Raw genomic sequence first — 15,714 nt, forward strand, 5'->3', positions numbered from 1 at the left:
GATAGTCCTGCCGTTTGCAAATCCACTGCTGCCAAGACAGAGGAGCCTGAGCTCCTCCTGAGCTGCTTCTACTTTCACTGAACTAAACAAAGCTCATTGTTCCCCCCCCCCCCATACAAACTTTTTCATAATATTAACAAAAACAGCACATTGAGCCTGACCTGCACGGCATTGCCTTCCTAGCTAATTAAATAGGCCTCATTAAAAATAATTCTGAAAAGTGAACGCAGATGGGATGCCCCGTACAGAGGCAAAAGGTTTTTTTTTTGGTTAACAGGCCACGCCACATGCCACACGCCCCACTGCGTGCTCCTCCATGGGCACGCTCCTTTACTGACCTGCATCCTGGGCATATCGGCCCGTGTTCAGGATTTCGTTTCGTCTGCACGTGTTTACATGAATGTGGTCGCCTTCCAAACATACAAGCATTCCTATGGCAGATTGTGGTCTTTGCGGCGCTCTGACGTTACTTTGCACCCTTAAATTTAGCCGTGATGGGTTACTTTGTGCGCATATGACCGACAACAGACTTTTCAGAAGAAACTATTAATTAGGAAGAATATTCCAGTTTACACATAGTTAGCCGGAATATGGTCTGGCTCACCACACCAGGAATGTTAAACAGTTTGGTAGGATGAGGGCCCATTCCTGGAAACACATGGTGAAGAGGCCCCAATCTGACAAAGACCAAACCACTCGCCTGGCATCTGGCAGCAGTATTTGGCGGCCATCGGCAGAGCTGGGGAAGCTAGTGTTTACATCTGTTTGGATTGTATTGTCTTCTCACAATGCACACCCTGTTATCAAGGTCAGGGCCCTGAGCCATAATTCTACATTTCAGCTGTTTATCTGGGGGAAAGGGGGTTTAACGAGACTGTAAACAAAAAGGACACCCCCATAGGGGAAACACACATACAACGCTGTAGTCCTGAGTACTTCAGAGTAACACAAAAATAATCACACGCTTCAGACATTGGAGCTGAAGTACAGTATAAGGGTAAAGCATACAAGCATACATGACATATGATTATATAATGAATCTTAGATCTTGCTGTAACTGCGTAACCTTTACAGTCACAATTTCAGTCCTTAAGAACAACGAGGCATTCTATTACTCATAAGATGTTAATATTGGTAACACCATTACACCATTTGTGTTGTGCCATTGCTCTCTGAAAGTTTCCTGCGGTCTCCCTAAAAGTATTTAATTCGACGAGTTCTGCAGTGATGGCATTAAGAAGACGGCAGCACTTCCATTAGCGCGCACCCCTGCACCATTGAGTTCTCTGTGTCCTCGTGCAGGGAGTTGCGCTCACACTTACAACAGGATAATGACAGCAGAGCAGCACGTGCGGTCACACTGCACCCCAGGTACTAAGGGAGCACCAGCAGCACAATCACATGTTAGTCATACTTGGTCGGTCATACGTCAGTGGTTAGTATATTTAAAATACATACACATTTTACTCACAGCAGGGTTGCCAACTCTCATGCATCTGGTGTGAAACTCACACTTTTAGGCTCTCACGTAAGAAATCTTACAGCAAATCTATACTATTCCATTAATAAACCTTAAATTAGGTAGCCTACATCAAAAGTGTTGGGGCTGTTTGCAAACCCTTCAGACTATTCACAGTGAAATAAAACTGATACACACAAATGAAAGTGTGTGCATGTGTGTACAGACCTGCCTCGAATTGAAAATCTTACGCCAGCCAGCTGGCCGAAGTTGGCATCCCTACATACAGGGATCAGTAACAGACCGTACGCGGACAAACGCTCTGCGTTCATGGTAAAAAAAAAAAAAAAAAAAAAAAAAAAAAAAAAAAAAAAAAAAAAAAAAACACTGTACGCTACGTTATTCATGTAAAAAAAAAAAGGCTAAAATAGTAAAAATTGGATTTTGATCACAATGTCCATCAGAATTTGGCATGGTGTTGACCCCTGCTCACATATATGGTAAGAATATACCCGAAATAATTACATACTACACAATGAATTCTATTTTATCTTAAATTAATCCACCTTAGTATAACTCTACCTGTCAACTGTACTACTTACAAATTATAATAAAACGTCCAAAAGGTCCCTAATGACTTTCTTAAATCTAAAATTTTTCAAACACAGCTAATACAAAACAGAGCGGATACATTATTAACCTTTTCAGTAAAGCATTTTGTGAAGACAGGAGAGTCGTGTACTACATAAAATTTGTGTGGAACCAATAACTACCAAAATTTTATATTGTAAAAATTAAACAAACATCCCGTTTGGTCAGCATTCGAAGATTAAAATTTAGAACTGAATTAACCTCTGTTAAATTTAACGTACTTTTTCGGGCCAAGTGTTATTTCAGTGGCCATTAAATGAAGTTTTATCATTCGGCGTTGTTAAACTGGGATAAATAGAACCGGTTGCCTGAAGTGCTATTACAGAGAAGCGTAGCGCCGCTTGGTGGCTGGAAATAGTATTTACATTCTCCCTTTCTCAGAATGATCCGCTACTGGCCAGTAAAATTCCGCCCTGCCACCTGCTGGGCATAAGATACAACGGTGTCAATTTATTACAGAAAGGAGAACTATTTGCGTGAATATTTCTTTAAAAATGAACACACCTGATAGCGGCTGCCTATAATTCTTCGTAATATTCCCCAGCTACCTGGTAGGGTTAGCAATGCGCGACGCGGAACACAAAAAGTTGTCATACAGTGTGGGACCACATAGTGGATCGCGGACTTTGTAAACAAAAAAGTGAATTTCATAAGAAACATTTTTCATTTTAGTACAATAAAATGGATCAATCATATGTGGCGGTGCAATACGTTCACATGACAGGCTTTCGTTAAACAAACGGACCCATCCATCACAGGTGTACTGTCGGTGGACCCTCGGATATCACGTGATTCGTGACACGCTGCTTTCGTCACGTCCGTTTCCTGACTAAAACTGCGAATGGGATTTTTGTCATCATAATAAATAGAACATTTCGGGGTGTTTGAGTTTAACGTTAACGATGGCGATGTCAACTTTTCATAAAGTTACACTTGTGTCATGCCTATTTCTTTCTCTGTCTTTGCTGCTTCCTAAAATACTGTTATCCAGAGGGAAAAGGGACCTGGGGCAGCCGGAGGGTAAGGGTATACATGTGGATTTTGTTTGTAAACTAACTTTCGTTGCACGGTGACACTTAAACAAGCTGGTATTTAAATAGCATATTCTTTTTAGTGTATATGTTTCGAACTGTACGACAAATGAGTTAGCCATATTTCAAATCAACAACAGGGTAAAGTATTTAATTAATTCCAGTAACATTTTTTGAAAGGATTTAAAGTGTATTCAATTTGTATGTGTTTGTCCGGTGTCTGACGCACTATCATTGCATATTAAATGCGATTCGATTTGCTGTTGTTTTTTGCTTGATTTTTTTTTCTTATCTCATTATAACGCCAACACATGCAAATTCTGTTATTGGTTAACTGTCAAGTTGTATTTTTATTGATGTGTCTTTTTGTGATTTCACAGTCAATAACTAACACGTAATGCCAAAGGTACTGCCACCGGACAGTGTTTATTAAAAATGTTCCATTCAGTGTTGTTAAACTACCATGAATCAGAGAATGCCATTTTCAAACGTGTAAATGTCAGGGAGATTAAAAATCTAGGGCATTTGCTCCTATCATTAGTTTAGTGGGGCTTTAACCCAGTTTAAATTCCAAAACAGAGCATTAGTCTTTTTACAGTTCACTTGCAGTTACAGTTTAACAAAATCCACGCGAAATCTGGTGCTTCATCAACAGGACAAGTGGCTTATTAAAAACCGATTTTCGAGACTCCGATTTGTCTTGAGAATCACATCAAGGAAGCGAGCGACATCGTGCGGCCCTTTACAGTTTCCATAGATCGGGATGAGAGTCGCATCTCTCATCCAGAAGGAGCTGCACAGATGTTGATTTCAACTCGGCAGCCTGCCCCGATGCTGTGAATTATCTTATTTTAGGCTAACGTGACCACAGGCATATCAACATATATTTGGAGGGTGGATCAACTTAAATCTGAAAAAGGTATTCCATTAATAAGACGCATCTATTATCTTTTGCCAAAAAATGTAATTGAGGGCAATCTACTGTAGACGAGTGCACTAATGCAAGCTGCACTTTAAACTTAGCACTTAATCATAAGTGATTTAAAATACATTAAGTCAACACCGATAACTCTAACTTCAGTTTAAGCACGGTGCCTTATATTTTAAATTAACCCCATGTAGTTACTCAAGCCTTTAGTTGTAGGTTTTGTCAGTTTTGCATGCATAACGCAATGGCCTACACGATGAAAGACTTAAAATTGTTAAATGGGTTATTAATATTGTGTGAATTGCGGTAGTGTTTAAACTACGAAAATCCAAATTGCAGCTGAACTATTTGCGGAGCGGGTGTAAGATAAACTACAGAAAAAGTGACCTCTAGTGGTCATTTGTTGTAAACCTAAGTTGAGATATAAATTAGTTTTAGAGGACATAGCAATGAAGTGTAAGAAACCACATGGCTTGCCCCCCCCCCCCCCTCCAAGCTACAGCAAAGCTAATAGAGCAACTGCCCCATTGACCACTTTTGCTATCAGTTTTGAACATGGCTGTTTTGTTTCTTTTGGTAGTTGGGCCTGGGCGATTACCTCCCATGATGCAACGGCAAAACAAGGCAGAGGGCCAAGCACACCTGGGACCTGGGCAGCCCTATTCAAAGTCTCATAGCCCAGAGGCCTATGTCAAGGTTAAGACGAGGCCTGTGGGGCCTGGGGGGGGAGGGAAGGCCAGCCTCGTGGGACAGATCTTTCCCATCTACGGCTTTGGGATTCTCCTCTATATCCTGTACATCCTCTTCAAGGTGAGTCTCTGTCCAGCAGCACACACTGAAGTTAAAGTTAAAGGTCAGCAGAGCTTCATAAAGATATAATTCACAGTACCTTGGTAGAGGAATGCTGGGGCGTGTGTTCATGATTTTGTGTTTTGCCTATAGGAAGGGCCGCTGTGTCATGATCAGAAAGCCTTGTTTTATAGATGTGCCACAAAAAAGGAGACGTTTCTCATTCACAGATCACATCAAAGGGAAAAAACACAACAGCGCTTCACAGGTGCCCAGTGGTGAATTCAGGCAACCTTGGAAAAAACATGTGTAAGTGCTGCTGTGAGGTCACTCCTGGATAATGCGCTGCTGTGAGGTCACTCCTGGATAATGCGCTGCTGTGAGGTCACTCCTGGATAATGCGCTGCTGTGAGCTCACTCCTGGATAATGCGCTGCTGTGAGCTCACTCCTGGATAATGCGCTGCTGTGAAAGTAATATACATTCTAACTCAGCACAGTGTTACATATTTAACAGCCAAATACTGTTTGAAAACACGAATGCATTCCCTGATTGGCTGCTGTATCGCCTGGCAACATGTCCAACCCAGTCTCTCTCTTCCTTTGTTGTTGTTATTGTGTTTTTTTTTTTTTGGGGGGGGGGGGGGGGGGGTGGGGGTTCCTCTCTTGTGGCTGTTTTGATTTCCTCTCCTGTCAGAGCCCTGCTGCGCACATCCGCGGCTTTGATGTTGGCTGCTCCAGATAAGGTGGATGAAGGTCTCATCTAGCTCCCAGGGAGTGTTTTGTTCCTGGCTTTGTCAGACCTGGATTAGCAAACTAATGTCATATCAGCCCAGCAGCACCTAATGCCAATTAACCACATGTCTATACCTTAGCACCAAGAGGTTTAGTTCCATTCATCGCAAGGGCGTCCAGGGGTGGGGAAAGACCACCAGGCAGAGAAAACCAGGGTAAATCCCTGTCTGTACTGTGCTTCAGAGGAATCCTGAACACTTTTCAAAAACAATATATATATACAAATAAAATAATGTTTTACACTAAGTGGGGAGTCCCCTGTCTGTGCTCTGTATACTGTCAGCTTTTTGTACTAGGTCAGTGTTTCTCAACCCAGTTCTCAGGGACCCCCAGACAGTCCACGTTTTTGCTTCCCCCCCAGCTTCCAATACACCTAACCCAGGCAATCAAGAACTCCTAATACTCGGTATATGTGTGTTAGTAGCTGTGAGGAAGCAGAAATGTGGACTGCTGGTGGTACCTGATCACTGGGTTGGGAAACACTGTACCAGGACTTGTTCTGTACAGCTGGTCCATGTTTTTGCTCCCCCCGAGCTCCCTGAAGCCAAGAGGTAGCCAAAAGGTAGACTGCCTCTGGGTCCCTGAGGACCAGCTTGGGAAACTCTGTACTAGAGTACGGACTGTTTCAGTCAGTATCATGATCAGAATAATAAATAAAGCAACACACTTGTGATCATGAGTACATTGAGAGGAGAAGCAGGTGTAGTGTGGTCTGATACATTTCTTTCTCACCCCCAGCTGAATACGAGCTGGGAAAGCTTCAGGAGAAGCTGAAGGAGACAGAGGAAGCCCTGGAACAGATTGTGTCGAAAACAGGCCGCAATTCCAAGAGGTAAATGCCCCATGTAGACATTTACACAGGGCTGAGTCTATAACTGAAGGGGGGGGCGCACTTCACAGCTACAGGCCAAAGCCAGGAATCCCACTCTGCTCACAGATGAGCCCTCTGATCTTTTCAGGCCAATCCCTGCAGTTATTCTCTCTCTCTCTCGAACATTTGTGATTCAGTTCCTTTACACTGGAAGGGTATCAGTGACACTCTTAATGTGAAACAAAATGATTGCTTTAAAAAGTTGCTTTTTGTCCATGATGTTTACACAGGGGCTGAGAAAGGTACCAGAGATCTCTGCAGGTGAATATAGAATGTTCCCTTTTATTTCAGAGGAAACACCACTAACCTCAGCATGAGAAGCATCCCGCATAATTCTTGCTAACAGAACTTGCTTGTTTCGCTTTACTTTTTATGCCTTTGCTGCTTAGTCAGTTGTAGAAGTCACTGGAGGTCACTCTAGGTTTCTGAATGCAATGTAAGCCTGCATTTCTGGAGGTGTATCTCAGTCCACAGAGGCAAGGCTGGTTTGACTGATTGCTGAAACTTCACAGTCCATTTTATAAGCTGGGGTGATTTTTTTTCCAAAACCTGATGATCATGCATGTCTTTGTTCTCCACACTGTTATATATAGTAAATGCAAGTACAGGTGCTCCTTGACTTACGATGGGGTTACGTTCTGATGAAGTGGAAGATATCTTAAGTCGAATATGAATATGATACGATAAATAAATACCTACTGTCACTGAATAAGTAAATAATTACTGTAACTGATTAAATATCAGTAACTGAAAAGTAAATAAATTAGTATAAATTTACTTAGTTAAATACAGAAAAAGGGGTGGCATGGTGGTGCAGTGGTTAGCACTGTTGCCTCACACCTCTGGGATCCGGGTTCGAGTCTCCGCTTGGTCACATGTGTGTGGAGTTTGCATGTTCTCCCCATGTCGTCGTGGGGTTTCCTCCGGGTACTCCGGTTTCCCCCCACAGTCCAAAGACATGCTGAGGCTAATTGGACTTGCTAAATTGCCCATAGGAATGCATGCGTGAGTGAATGGTGTGCGAGTGTGCCCTGCGATGGGCTGGCCCCCCATTCTGGGTTGTTCCCTGCCTCATGCCCATTGCTAAGGGGATAGGCTCCGGACCCCCCGCAACCCAGTAGGATAAGCGGTTTGGAAAATGGATGGATGGATGGAAATACAGAAAAAAACTGAGTACAATACATTGTTAAACACTGTATTAGATGTTTATACTCGGACACAGAGACTGCATGGATGCTGGTATCGGCCAGGGTTCGGGTTAGGGTTAGGGTTCGGGTTAGGGTTCGGTACAGCTCCATCCGGCTACCGTTCACCCCTCTGTGTTCTGCCCGTCCCCCCTGAACCCCTTCCCTCTGGGACACAGGGTCAGGAACATCCCACTGCCGCAGGAAGAGAGGCTGCTGCAGCAGCTGAAGGAAGTCACCCGCGTGATGCAGGAGAGCCGCCTGGTGGGGGCGCTGTCCCCTGAGATGGAGGCAGAGCAGACACATTATGCAGAGGGCTGGGAAGGTGCGCTTCTTCTGTCCTATATAGTCTTATTTATAGGGATGTCATGGCAAAAGCCGAACCGTCTTTTAATAGTGTAAGGCTCTGTCATCATAACTTGATTTTTTTACTAATAAGAATAACATTCTAACAGGTAAAAAATACATTTTTACTACCTAGAATATAAATTCCAGATATCTATAATTCAATTTTGACTAGTACGAATCATCATTTTTACTAATAAGAGCTGCATTGTTACTAGTAAAAATTCATGTTATATCTGTAAGTTTAGTAAGCTTAGGTTTTTTACTAGTAATATATTATCATGGACTTCCATTGAATTTTTGCCTCATGTCCAAAATTTCATTTGTACTAGTAAGAAATACATTGTAGATATCTATGATTCAATTATCGCTAGTAAATACTCAGTGCAGATATCTAAATCTTAATTTTATCTGCAGTTATATTTTAGAGGTCTGAAATAGCATACATCTTGAATGTGAATTTCTACTAGTAACAAGGGAATTGCACCTACGTATCTGCAATGACATTTCTGCTAGTGAAAACTGAATTATAGATATGTAGACCTTCAAAATCAAGTAATTATGACTAAACCTTATACCATTAAATGACAATATGGCTTGCCATAGTTTAGGGCTTATAGAATAGAATTAGCTTAAGAAGCTGAGCAGTAACTGACCAGATTTATTCAGTATTCTTTCCTTAATATCAGTGGTTCTCAAATGTTTTGGACGAAGTACCACTTTGGGTAAAACCGAAGCAGCCAAGTACAATGCGAGGAAAAAAAATCACAGTAATTAATCACAATAATTTGAAAAAGCGCACACACAAGATTTGCCATAAGCAATGTTGAGCAGGCTGCATCTCAAATGTGTCTTTAGAGGATAGGAAAATATCTGAGAAAGTGTATTTTTATCACCTAATTTATATTTATTTAAATTTTCTTGTCATGGGTACCACAGTTGGAGAACCACTTCATTAGACAATATTCTAGTTATTAGCTACCTGAGATGAGAACACATGGGAATATTAATATTAATGTTTGAATGGAAAGATGATTGTTAGACTTGCAGACCTGAACCATCTCATTCTGGACCAGGGGTTGGACTCTCCTGTCTGCCATGTCTGTCCCGTCACCCTGCAGGCTACCCCGAGGAAACCTACCCGCAGTACGAGGAGCCCTGGAGGAGCCAGCGCCGTGGCACCATCATCATGGAGGAACCGGGAAGTTGGCTGCCCACAGCAGAAGAGCAGGCTGAACGAATGGAAGTGGAGGAGGATGAGCAGGAGGTGGAGCCTATGAATAGAGGAGAGGGGGTGGAGGATGTCCAGAATAGAGCAGACAGTGAGGGGGAGCAAGAGGAGGACCTGGATGGAGTAGATGAAGGAGATGAGGACGAGGGCTTGGATGGAGAAGATGATGAGAAGGAAGGAGGGGAAGATGAAGATTCTGATGGAGTCCATCAGGGGGAGATGGTGGGCAGGGAGAGAGAGGAGCATTCGTGTCTATTAGCAGGAGCTCGGAGCCCCATGAGAGAGAGGGAGGTGGAGGAGGTGCCCATGAGTGCAGCACAGGGAAGAAAGGAAGGGAAGCAGATCAGCTTCAGCGACATCAAGATGGTGTTCTGCTACTCGGTGGAGAGCTCTGACTCAAACAACAACATCCAGGAGACAAAAGAAGATGAGGAGGATGAAGAGGAGGAGGATGATGATGATGATGAAGAAGATGAGAAGGACCCCATCATCATGGCAGAGAACCTGAGGTTTAACTGCGAATCTTCTAATGAGGTAGAGAACGAAGAGGATGAGCAGGAGTTCCTCCACACGACTGATTCTGAGGCGGAGGGAAGTGCCTCAGATACAGAGAGAGCTGAGGCTTTAGGCTTTGGCACACTCCGGAAGCGCAGCAGGAGGGAGCCAGCGTAGCACTTCTCCATCAGCATCTGCAGTGTGGACCAGCCCTATTCAACCCTCTGACCACCTGAGTTCAGTTTCCCAACCCAGTCCTCGAGGTCCCCCAGACAGGAAGCTGGGAGGAAGCAAAAATGCGGACTGTCAGACAGTCTACATTGCTGGGAGGGAGCAAAAACATAAACTGTCTGGGGTTACCTGAGGACTGGGTTGGGAAACACTCCTTTAAGCCCTCTGTCCTGAACCAGCATCCACCTCATTTTCAGGCAACCTGGCAGAGGAGGAATTATTAGTTTGGGGGCCAAACTGGGAGCATTTCCCAGTATGAAAATGAAATGAATTAGAAAGTTGTCACATCTGGCAGTAGTTTATTCTGACAGTTTATTCCCCCCCCCCCCCCCCCCCCCCCGGAGCGAATTTTCACTTTACAGAGTGCTTTTGGAGAATTCTTATATTCATGAGAGAAGCTACCTGATTGACCAGTGAACTGTCTAAGGCATTCACTGACCAATCAAGTAGCGCTTCTGTCATGAATATTAACGAGTTTTTAGAGCCCACCCTATAAAACGAAAGTTTGCCCAAGAGACAAGCCTCATCCAACCCTCTTGTGTGTAGCAGTCGGTCTGTTGCCTGACCTTGTCATCATGGGAAGATTCTTGCCCTACCTTGGATATACCCCACAGCGAAGCACATCACCTGAATTACTCCAACAGAACACCCAACATTACAAACGGAAGTCACTTTGGGTGGAATGGACAAGAAATCGAGTTTTGCTCATGATTGAAATCTTAACCTTTTGCGAGTTCAGTGTTTTATATCTTTACCTGCAGTATATCAGAATTAGTTATCACTTTTTTCATACCTCATGCTGTCATGTTGTTTTAACCTTAGGTTTTAAAATAGTTAAGGATGCATTTTTTGTTTAAATATTAGTTGTGTACTTAGTTCTGTGCCTCTGTTAAATGTTATATTGGCAGTGATATGTAGTTTTTCTAGTTTTCACTGTCATAAAGCCAACTACAGGAAGGTTGGTATTTCATTAGAATAAAATTTTATTTTGTATATTATAATAATTTGTGTAAACAAACACTGTATACAGAACAACATACATACTTAATATAATTACAGTATCACACCACGATAACCAAAATTGTTTTTTTTTCCCTTAGCTGTTGGTCACAGAAACTGATATGGAAAGCACAGTTAAAGGTTTCTTGGAATTCATCTTAAACACGCAAAATTATTTAAACACCTTATTTGAACGAGACGTTTTAGTGCAACAGTAGAATTAAACTTAAAAAAAAAAATACCTTGACAGCAAGAGTTTATCATTTGTTTCATGCTTTTAAAATTAGGCATTTTATTCATCTTCAGTAAACAGTGAGTGGGCCTGAAATTAAAAATGTTTTAAATAACGGCGTAAAAATACATAAACAATTAAGTAGAAAAAAGTACGCAGCAATTCAAAGCGACGTATTTGCTCTGTCACCGGACAGATTGAAAGACACGGTTAGTGTACAAAAGAGAGCACAGTGGAGGTGGTATAAGTGAAGGATGATCACACGGATGCTGGTGTGATCTGTACTGTAGAAGTGCGCCAAGCTGAAAAGCTAAACGTAAAAGAAAGTGTGCGCTAGAACTCACCGAAATTATACCGATCAGTAGATCATCTCACAAGAGCGTACAAAACCTTAGAAAATATACGACTGACAACCTTCATATGAAAAGTCAAATAACGTATGTACATAGGATGGAGAAATCCAGGTCGTTATCTGCTAGGAGATGGAAGACCTCAGTCTATGGCAGAAAGATTGTTTGGTATAAAAAAAATATCAATTGTGTTACCAAATACTTTGTTTTTGTTACACAGTGGTTAATAGCATAGCTCTGAGACCAGGGTCTGCCTGTCTCAGCCACGTGAGAGAGAGACAGCCCAATGTCAGCGCTGGATCTCGAAAATTGTTAGAAAAATACGGGAAATAAATTGAGAAAGCGCGTAATGTACAAAAAAGCGGTAATGTGTGCCATTCATTTTTCCATTCAAGTTGCAGTCACTGGACTGAGAAAACGAAGAAAAGAGCAGCGGCTGCAGCAGAAATCCCTTTAGTGTCACCAGGTAAAGCATTACGATGGATTGTTGACCCCAAAGGCACGGTATTTACAGCTGTCTGTCTGGCTCCAGTGTGCCCCTCTTTCAGGTGCGCCACTTCCGCGTTGTGTTTTCAGGTTCGAGAAAGTGCAAGGTCATCAAATCACCCCCCAGTCTCTAGACTTGCGAATCCAGTTATGCCTACATAGCATTACATGCCTTCAATTGCAACTCGCAAGCAAATATAAAATCACCACAATAGGTAAGAAAATTTATCTAGCGTGTGTCAAGTGGAATTTCAAATCTGGCCCATTAACGCATAGTATATTTTAATACCATTACTACTGAAATTAGAATTAGACAATATAACTGAAATGGAAACATTAAGTAATATGAAGTGTTTTAATAACCAGACTGAATCTTCACAGTTTCAATACAAGTATTATAAAGCATTATTCAACTAATGATGGTCAAGTTGTCACTATGTGAGAAAGTTAAAGTGATCACAACGCTTTCTCCAAACATAACGAATATCACGTGGTTAGTGCTAGCTAGCAACACTTTCCATCCACACAAAAGCTATTTCATGGGTAAATCAACACTTGCGTGCACCACACCTACGAACGATGGTAGTAGTCATACTCATTCATGGTCATAATTTCACTTGACACATTGTACACATCAAGAAGCCTTCGGTTCAACGTTCCATCGCTCCTTGTGCTTATCACTGATACAGATTCGGGTATCCTGGCCTTTGTGCCTGATGTCAGTGCAGAAACTGAAGAAAGACGTGCAGTACAGGGAGATGCCTTGTACCTCGCAGTTAACCAGATCGTCTCCACACATCCCACAGGAGCCACAGAGGTTGTACAAGCAGGCAGTCGGTTTAGCCGCATGGGGCCCACAGAGTGTGGGCCTGGTCACCACAGCCCTAGGTCGGTAGCCGGAAGTGTGGTCGTGGAAATCCACGGGAGATAGGCAGCGAGGTGGTTGGGGCCCTACTCGCAGGCCAGCTTGCTGTCAAAGCTGGAGAGGGCAATAGCGAAGGCCTGCAGGGCACACATTGGGTAGTTGTAGTCCATGGTAAAGACGTCTTCTGCCACTCGACCAAACTGCATCACGATGTAGTCCGCTGGGATGGGACGAAACAGGTCGGTCAAGGCAGCTCGGTCACGACGGGGACTAACAATTATCAGCAATATGGACTATGTGTATAAGACACCAAGAAACCACCTACAAGGATGCTTATGGGAATTTAAAAAATGTTCTGAGGGCAGAAGGAAGAAGGTTCTGTGAGATAATCCGATTGGTTTGTCCCACTTCCTCTACAATCAGATGTCTTGGTCCCGCCTCCGCTATATGTTTGGACTCACCTCCTCTACAATCTCATAGGTTATCTTTCTGAACCAATCATTTTTCCTTCTCCCCTCAAAATTATTGGGTAAGTAAAACTCCCAAAGAGCTAAAAGTTAGCAGATTCATTCAATGACCCGGGATATTCACAGCCACTGACACTCACGGTCGTTATCGTGGATGATCTGGAAGTTTTTGACGGAGGCCTGAGTGACCCTGCCATGGAAGTTGAGCACATAGGACTGCGTGTCATCGTTCCACACAGGCGTCTTGTTGTGTAGCTCGATGATGCTCTCTGTGCTCTTGCTCTGCCACCGGGCCAGCAGGGACTCATGGTCCTGGGGATTGGGGACAGTGGTTTAAAACCAGGGATCCCTCCAGAGCACAGGCATGCAGCTCTAGATAAGCTGCCCTGCTCATAAAACAACACGATACTCACATTTCGGGGCCTTATGGACACCCTCTCATTTTCCATGTTCATTCCAGGAATTATGATGCTCATTTTTCGAGGTCCTTTGAAACCTAAAACATTGGTTTCCTGGAAAGGAAACAGGATTATATAACAGCATAACATTATACAATTAGAAGGAGATCAAATAAGCTTAAATTTCACATGGGGTTTAGGATTCTATTAATACCTGCATGCATAGTTATGTCCAAAAAACACTGCATTAACTGTTTAACACCAAAATTAACTACTAATTTAAATCTATGAAAATGACAAGTCCCTAATGGCCAGTCATAAAGATAAAAATATAATCAAATAACAATTATATTATTGAGAAGTGAAAAGCAGGTGTTTTCTTCACTTCCGTCCACAAAATGCCTCGGGAGCTCTGCTCACTTGTTACTTTTTACAACTTATTGTTGTTGGTTTGCTTTTCTTTAATGGATTTTACTGTGTATGATTTGTTTGGTTTATCGGATTTTCGCTTTGCTTTACTTGCTATTTGGTTTCGAACTCTCGCCCGGTTTTTGGTTAATGTCTTCGCGCGGCCCTCGGACGCTTTGATCATTTTACGCTCTGTCTGTGTGTGAGATGCATAGGGAGCGACCGCCATTTTGTTCCGCGAGCTTATGTCGTATGCTGCTGTTTGGATGGGGAGTACGGTGTAGAATTTGTCGTTGTGTCTTTTGTTTTCTCTGCACTTAGTTAGCTTTGGGCTGCATTCGGAAGCTCGTATAGTTTATTGTTTTCGCTATAGTCACTCCTGAGTCCTTTTCTCCGGGTTTATTTGTTCTGTGTCCGAGGTGTGTCAATAAAAACAGAAAAATATATATAAAAAAACACCCCTTTGTCCACGTGTGTTCCCTTGTCCATCGCACCTTCCCTTACTCCACGTCCCTTTTCACTCTGTTACCCCACAACCCTAGACTGGGGTTCATAACAACAGCTGCTAGTTGTGTAAAATTAATTTGCGCATGCGCGTGCCTGGAGCTGCCCGGTAGAGGGAGGTGCCCGTGTATAGGAGGTACGGATAAGGGAGGTTTGACTGTATATAGCTATGTTTAAGAATGCTGTGCATTAAACATAACATCTGCCTTTGTTATACTTTATATGAACACTAGGGGTCTCACCACTTCAGTGATTATATTTTCTAAGTGAAGTCTGATACACTCTATTGAGCCAGGAGCACCTTCTATAAATGCCATATGTCAGGGTGAGAGTGATTCCTGTATCTCCCCTTGTACCTGTGAGTGACGCAGCAGACAAGCGTTCTGCTAATCATGCTGCCAGACGTCTGGGAGCAGAAAAGGGCACTCACGTAGCAGATAGCTGCTAATTCCTGCCGCAGGTTGCTGGCCTCCAAGCTGGAAGTGCTCTTCGTGGGATTCAATCCATTGTCGTAGACCGTAAACTTTGTTCCCATTAAGTTTGACCTGCAGCATAAACAGGCACAGCATGGTGATTGCTTATGCCACCCGAAGGAGGGGGGGGGAGGGATGGGGGCTCGTCAGCAGTAAATAAACACGAGCCATCTATCATCCTTAATCAGCTCGCAAACCTCTCCCCCAACTCAGCCGCTGTGACCTGCAAAGTGGGCAGATTAATTGCCAAAGCAAAACAATGCACTTTGTGGCACAGCCACAAAAAATTAGGTAATCGGAAAAAAAAATGACCTCCATTTATTTGTAGACGATCTAATATCCTGCACTGGAGCTATTTATTAACCTCGAAGTAGGCTATTGCGTAGAAGGAAATCAAGCCATTCATGAAATCACAGTCCTCTTGGGTGTGTGATCTCATTAAATGACATTAATTTCTGATTGGAAATAATCTCCATGGTGACAAAAATGTGGGTGGATATTATATGCCGCTGCAGAAGATGAAT

At 42.9% G+C, this 15,714-nt stretch overlaps 2 protein-coding genes across 8 annotated transcripts in view; one reads left to right on the plus strand and one right to left on the minus strand.

Annotated features, from left to right (window-relative positions):
- The first annotated feature begins 2,926 nt into the window (after positions 1-2,926).
- ric3a (RIC3 acetylcholine receptor chaperone a) lies at positions 2,927-11,950 on the plus strand. 3 transcript variants are annotated; one of them, XM_048972279.1, is made up of 6 exons: positions 2,927-3,130; positions 4,650-4,879; positions 5,089-5,167; positions 6,390-6,483; positions 7,886-8,031; positions 9,128-11,950. In XM_048972279.1, the coding sequence occupies exons 1-6, from the start codon at positions 3,013-3,015 to the stop codon at positions 9,952-9,954; spliced, it is 1,494 nt and encodes a 497-aa protein (XP_048828236.1). In that variant the 5' UTR covers positions 2,927-3,012; the 3' UTR covers positions 9,955-11,950. The 3 variants fall into 3 exon arrangements, with proteins under 3 accessions (XP_048828236.1, XP_048828237.1, XP_048828238.1); XM_048972280.1 differs by having other exon boundaries at positions 9,173-11,950; XM_048972281.1 differs by lacking the exon at positions 2,927-3,130 and adding an exon at positions 3,144-3,282.
- Positions 11,951-12,416: 466 nt separating this feature from the next.
- tub (TUB bipartite transcription factor) overlaps positions 12,417-15,714 on the minus strand; it is a 69,351-nt gene continuing 66,053 nt past the window's right edge. For all 5 annotated transcript variants that reach the window (XM_048972274.1, XM_048972275.1, XM_048972273.1 and 2 more), the window contains 4 exons: positions 15,148-15,262; positions 13,821-13,919; positions 13,548-13,719; positions 12,417-13,160 (listed from right to left, as the gene is read on the minus strand). In XM_048972274.1, coding sequence (XP_048828231.1) covers positions 13,027-13,160; positions 13,548-13,719; positions 13,821-13,919; positions 15,148-15,262 — 520 coding nt within the window. In that variant the 3' untranslated portion in view covers positions 12,417-13,026. The remainder of the gene's footprint in view (positions 13,161-13,547; positions 13,720-13,820; positions 13,920-15,147; positions 15,263-15,714) is intronic.

The sequence above is a fragment of the Brienomyrus brachyistius genome, chromosome 13, assembly GCF_023856365.1.
Source record: "Brienomyrus brachyistius isolate T26 chromosome 13, BBRACH_0.4, whole genome shotgun sequence".
Lineage (NCBI taxonomy): Eukaryota > Metazoa > Chordata > Actinopteri > Osteoglossiformes > Mormyridae > Brienomyrus > Brienomyrus brachyistius.

What these genes read in the sequence shown, in the direction of transcription:
- ric3a (XM_048972279.1), top strand. Translation starts at nt 3,013, where the DNA reads ATGGCGATGTCAACTTTTCATAAAGTTACACTTGTGTCATGCCTATTT. An exon ending in GGACCTGGGGCAGCCGGAGG is followed by an intron (nt 3,131 to 4,649) that starts GTAAGGGTATAC and finishes TTCTTTTGGTAG; the next exon opens with TTGGGCCTGGGCGATTACCT. An exon ending in TTATGCAGAGGGCTGGGAAG is followed by an intron (nt 8,032 to 9,127) that starts GTGCGCTTCTTC and finishes ATTCTGGACCAG; the next exon opens with GGGTTGGACTCTCCTGTCTG.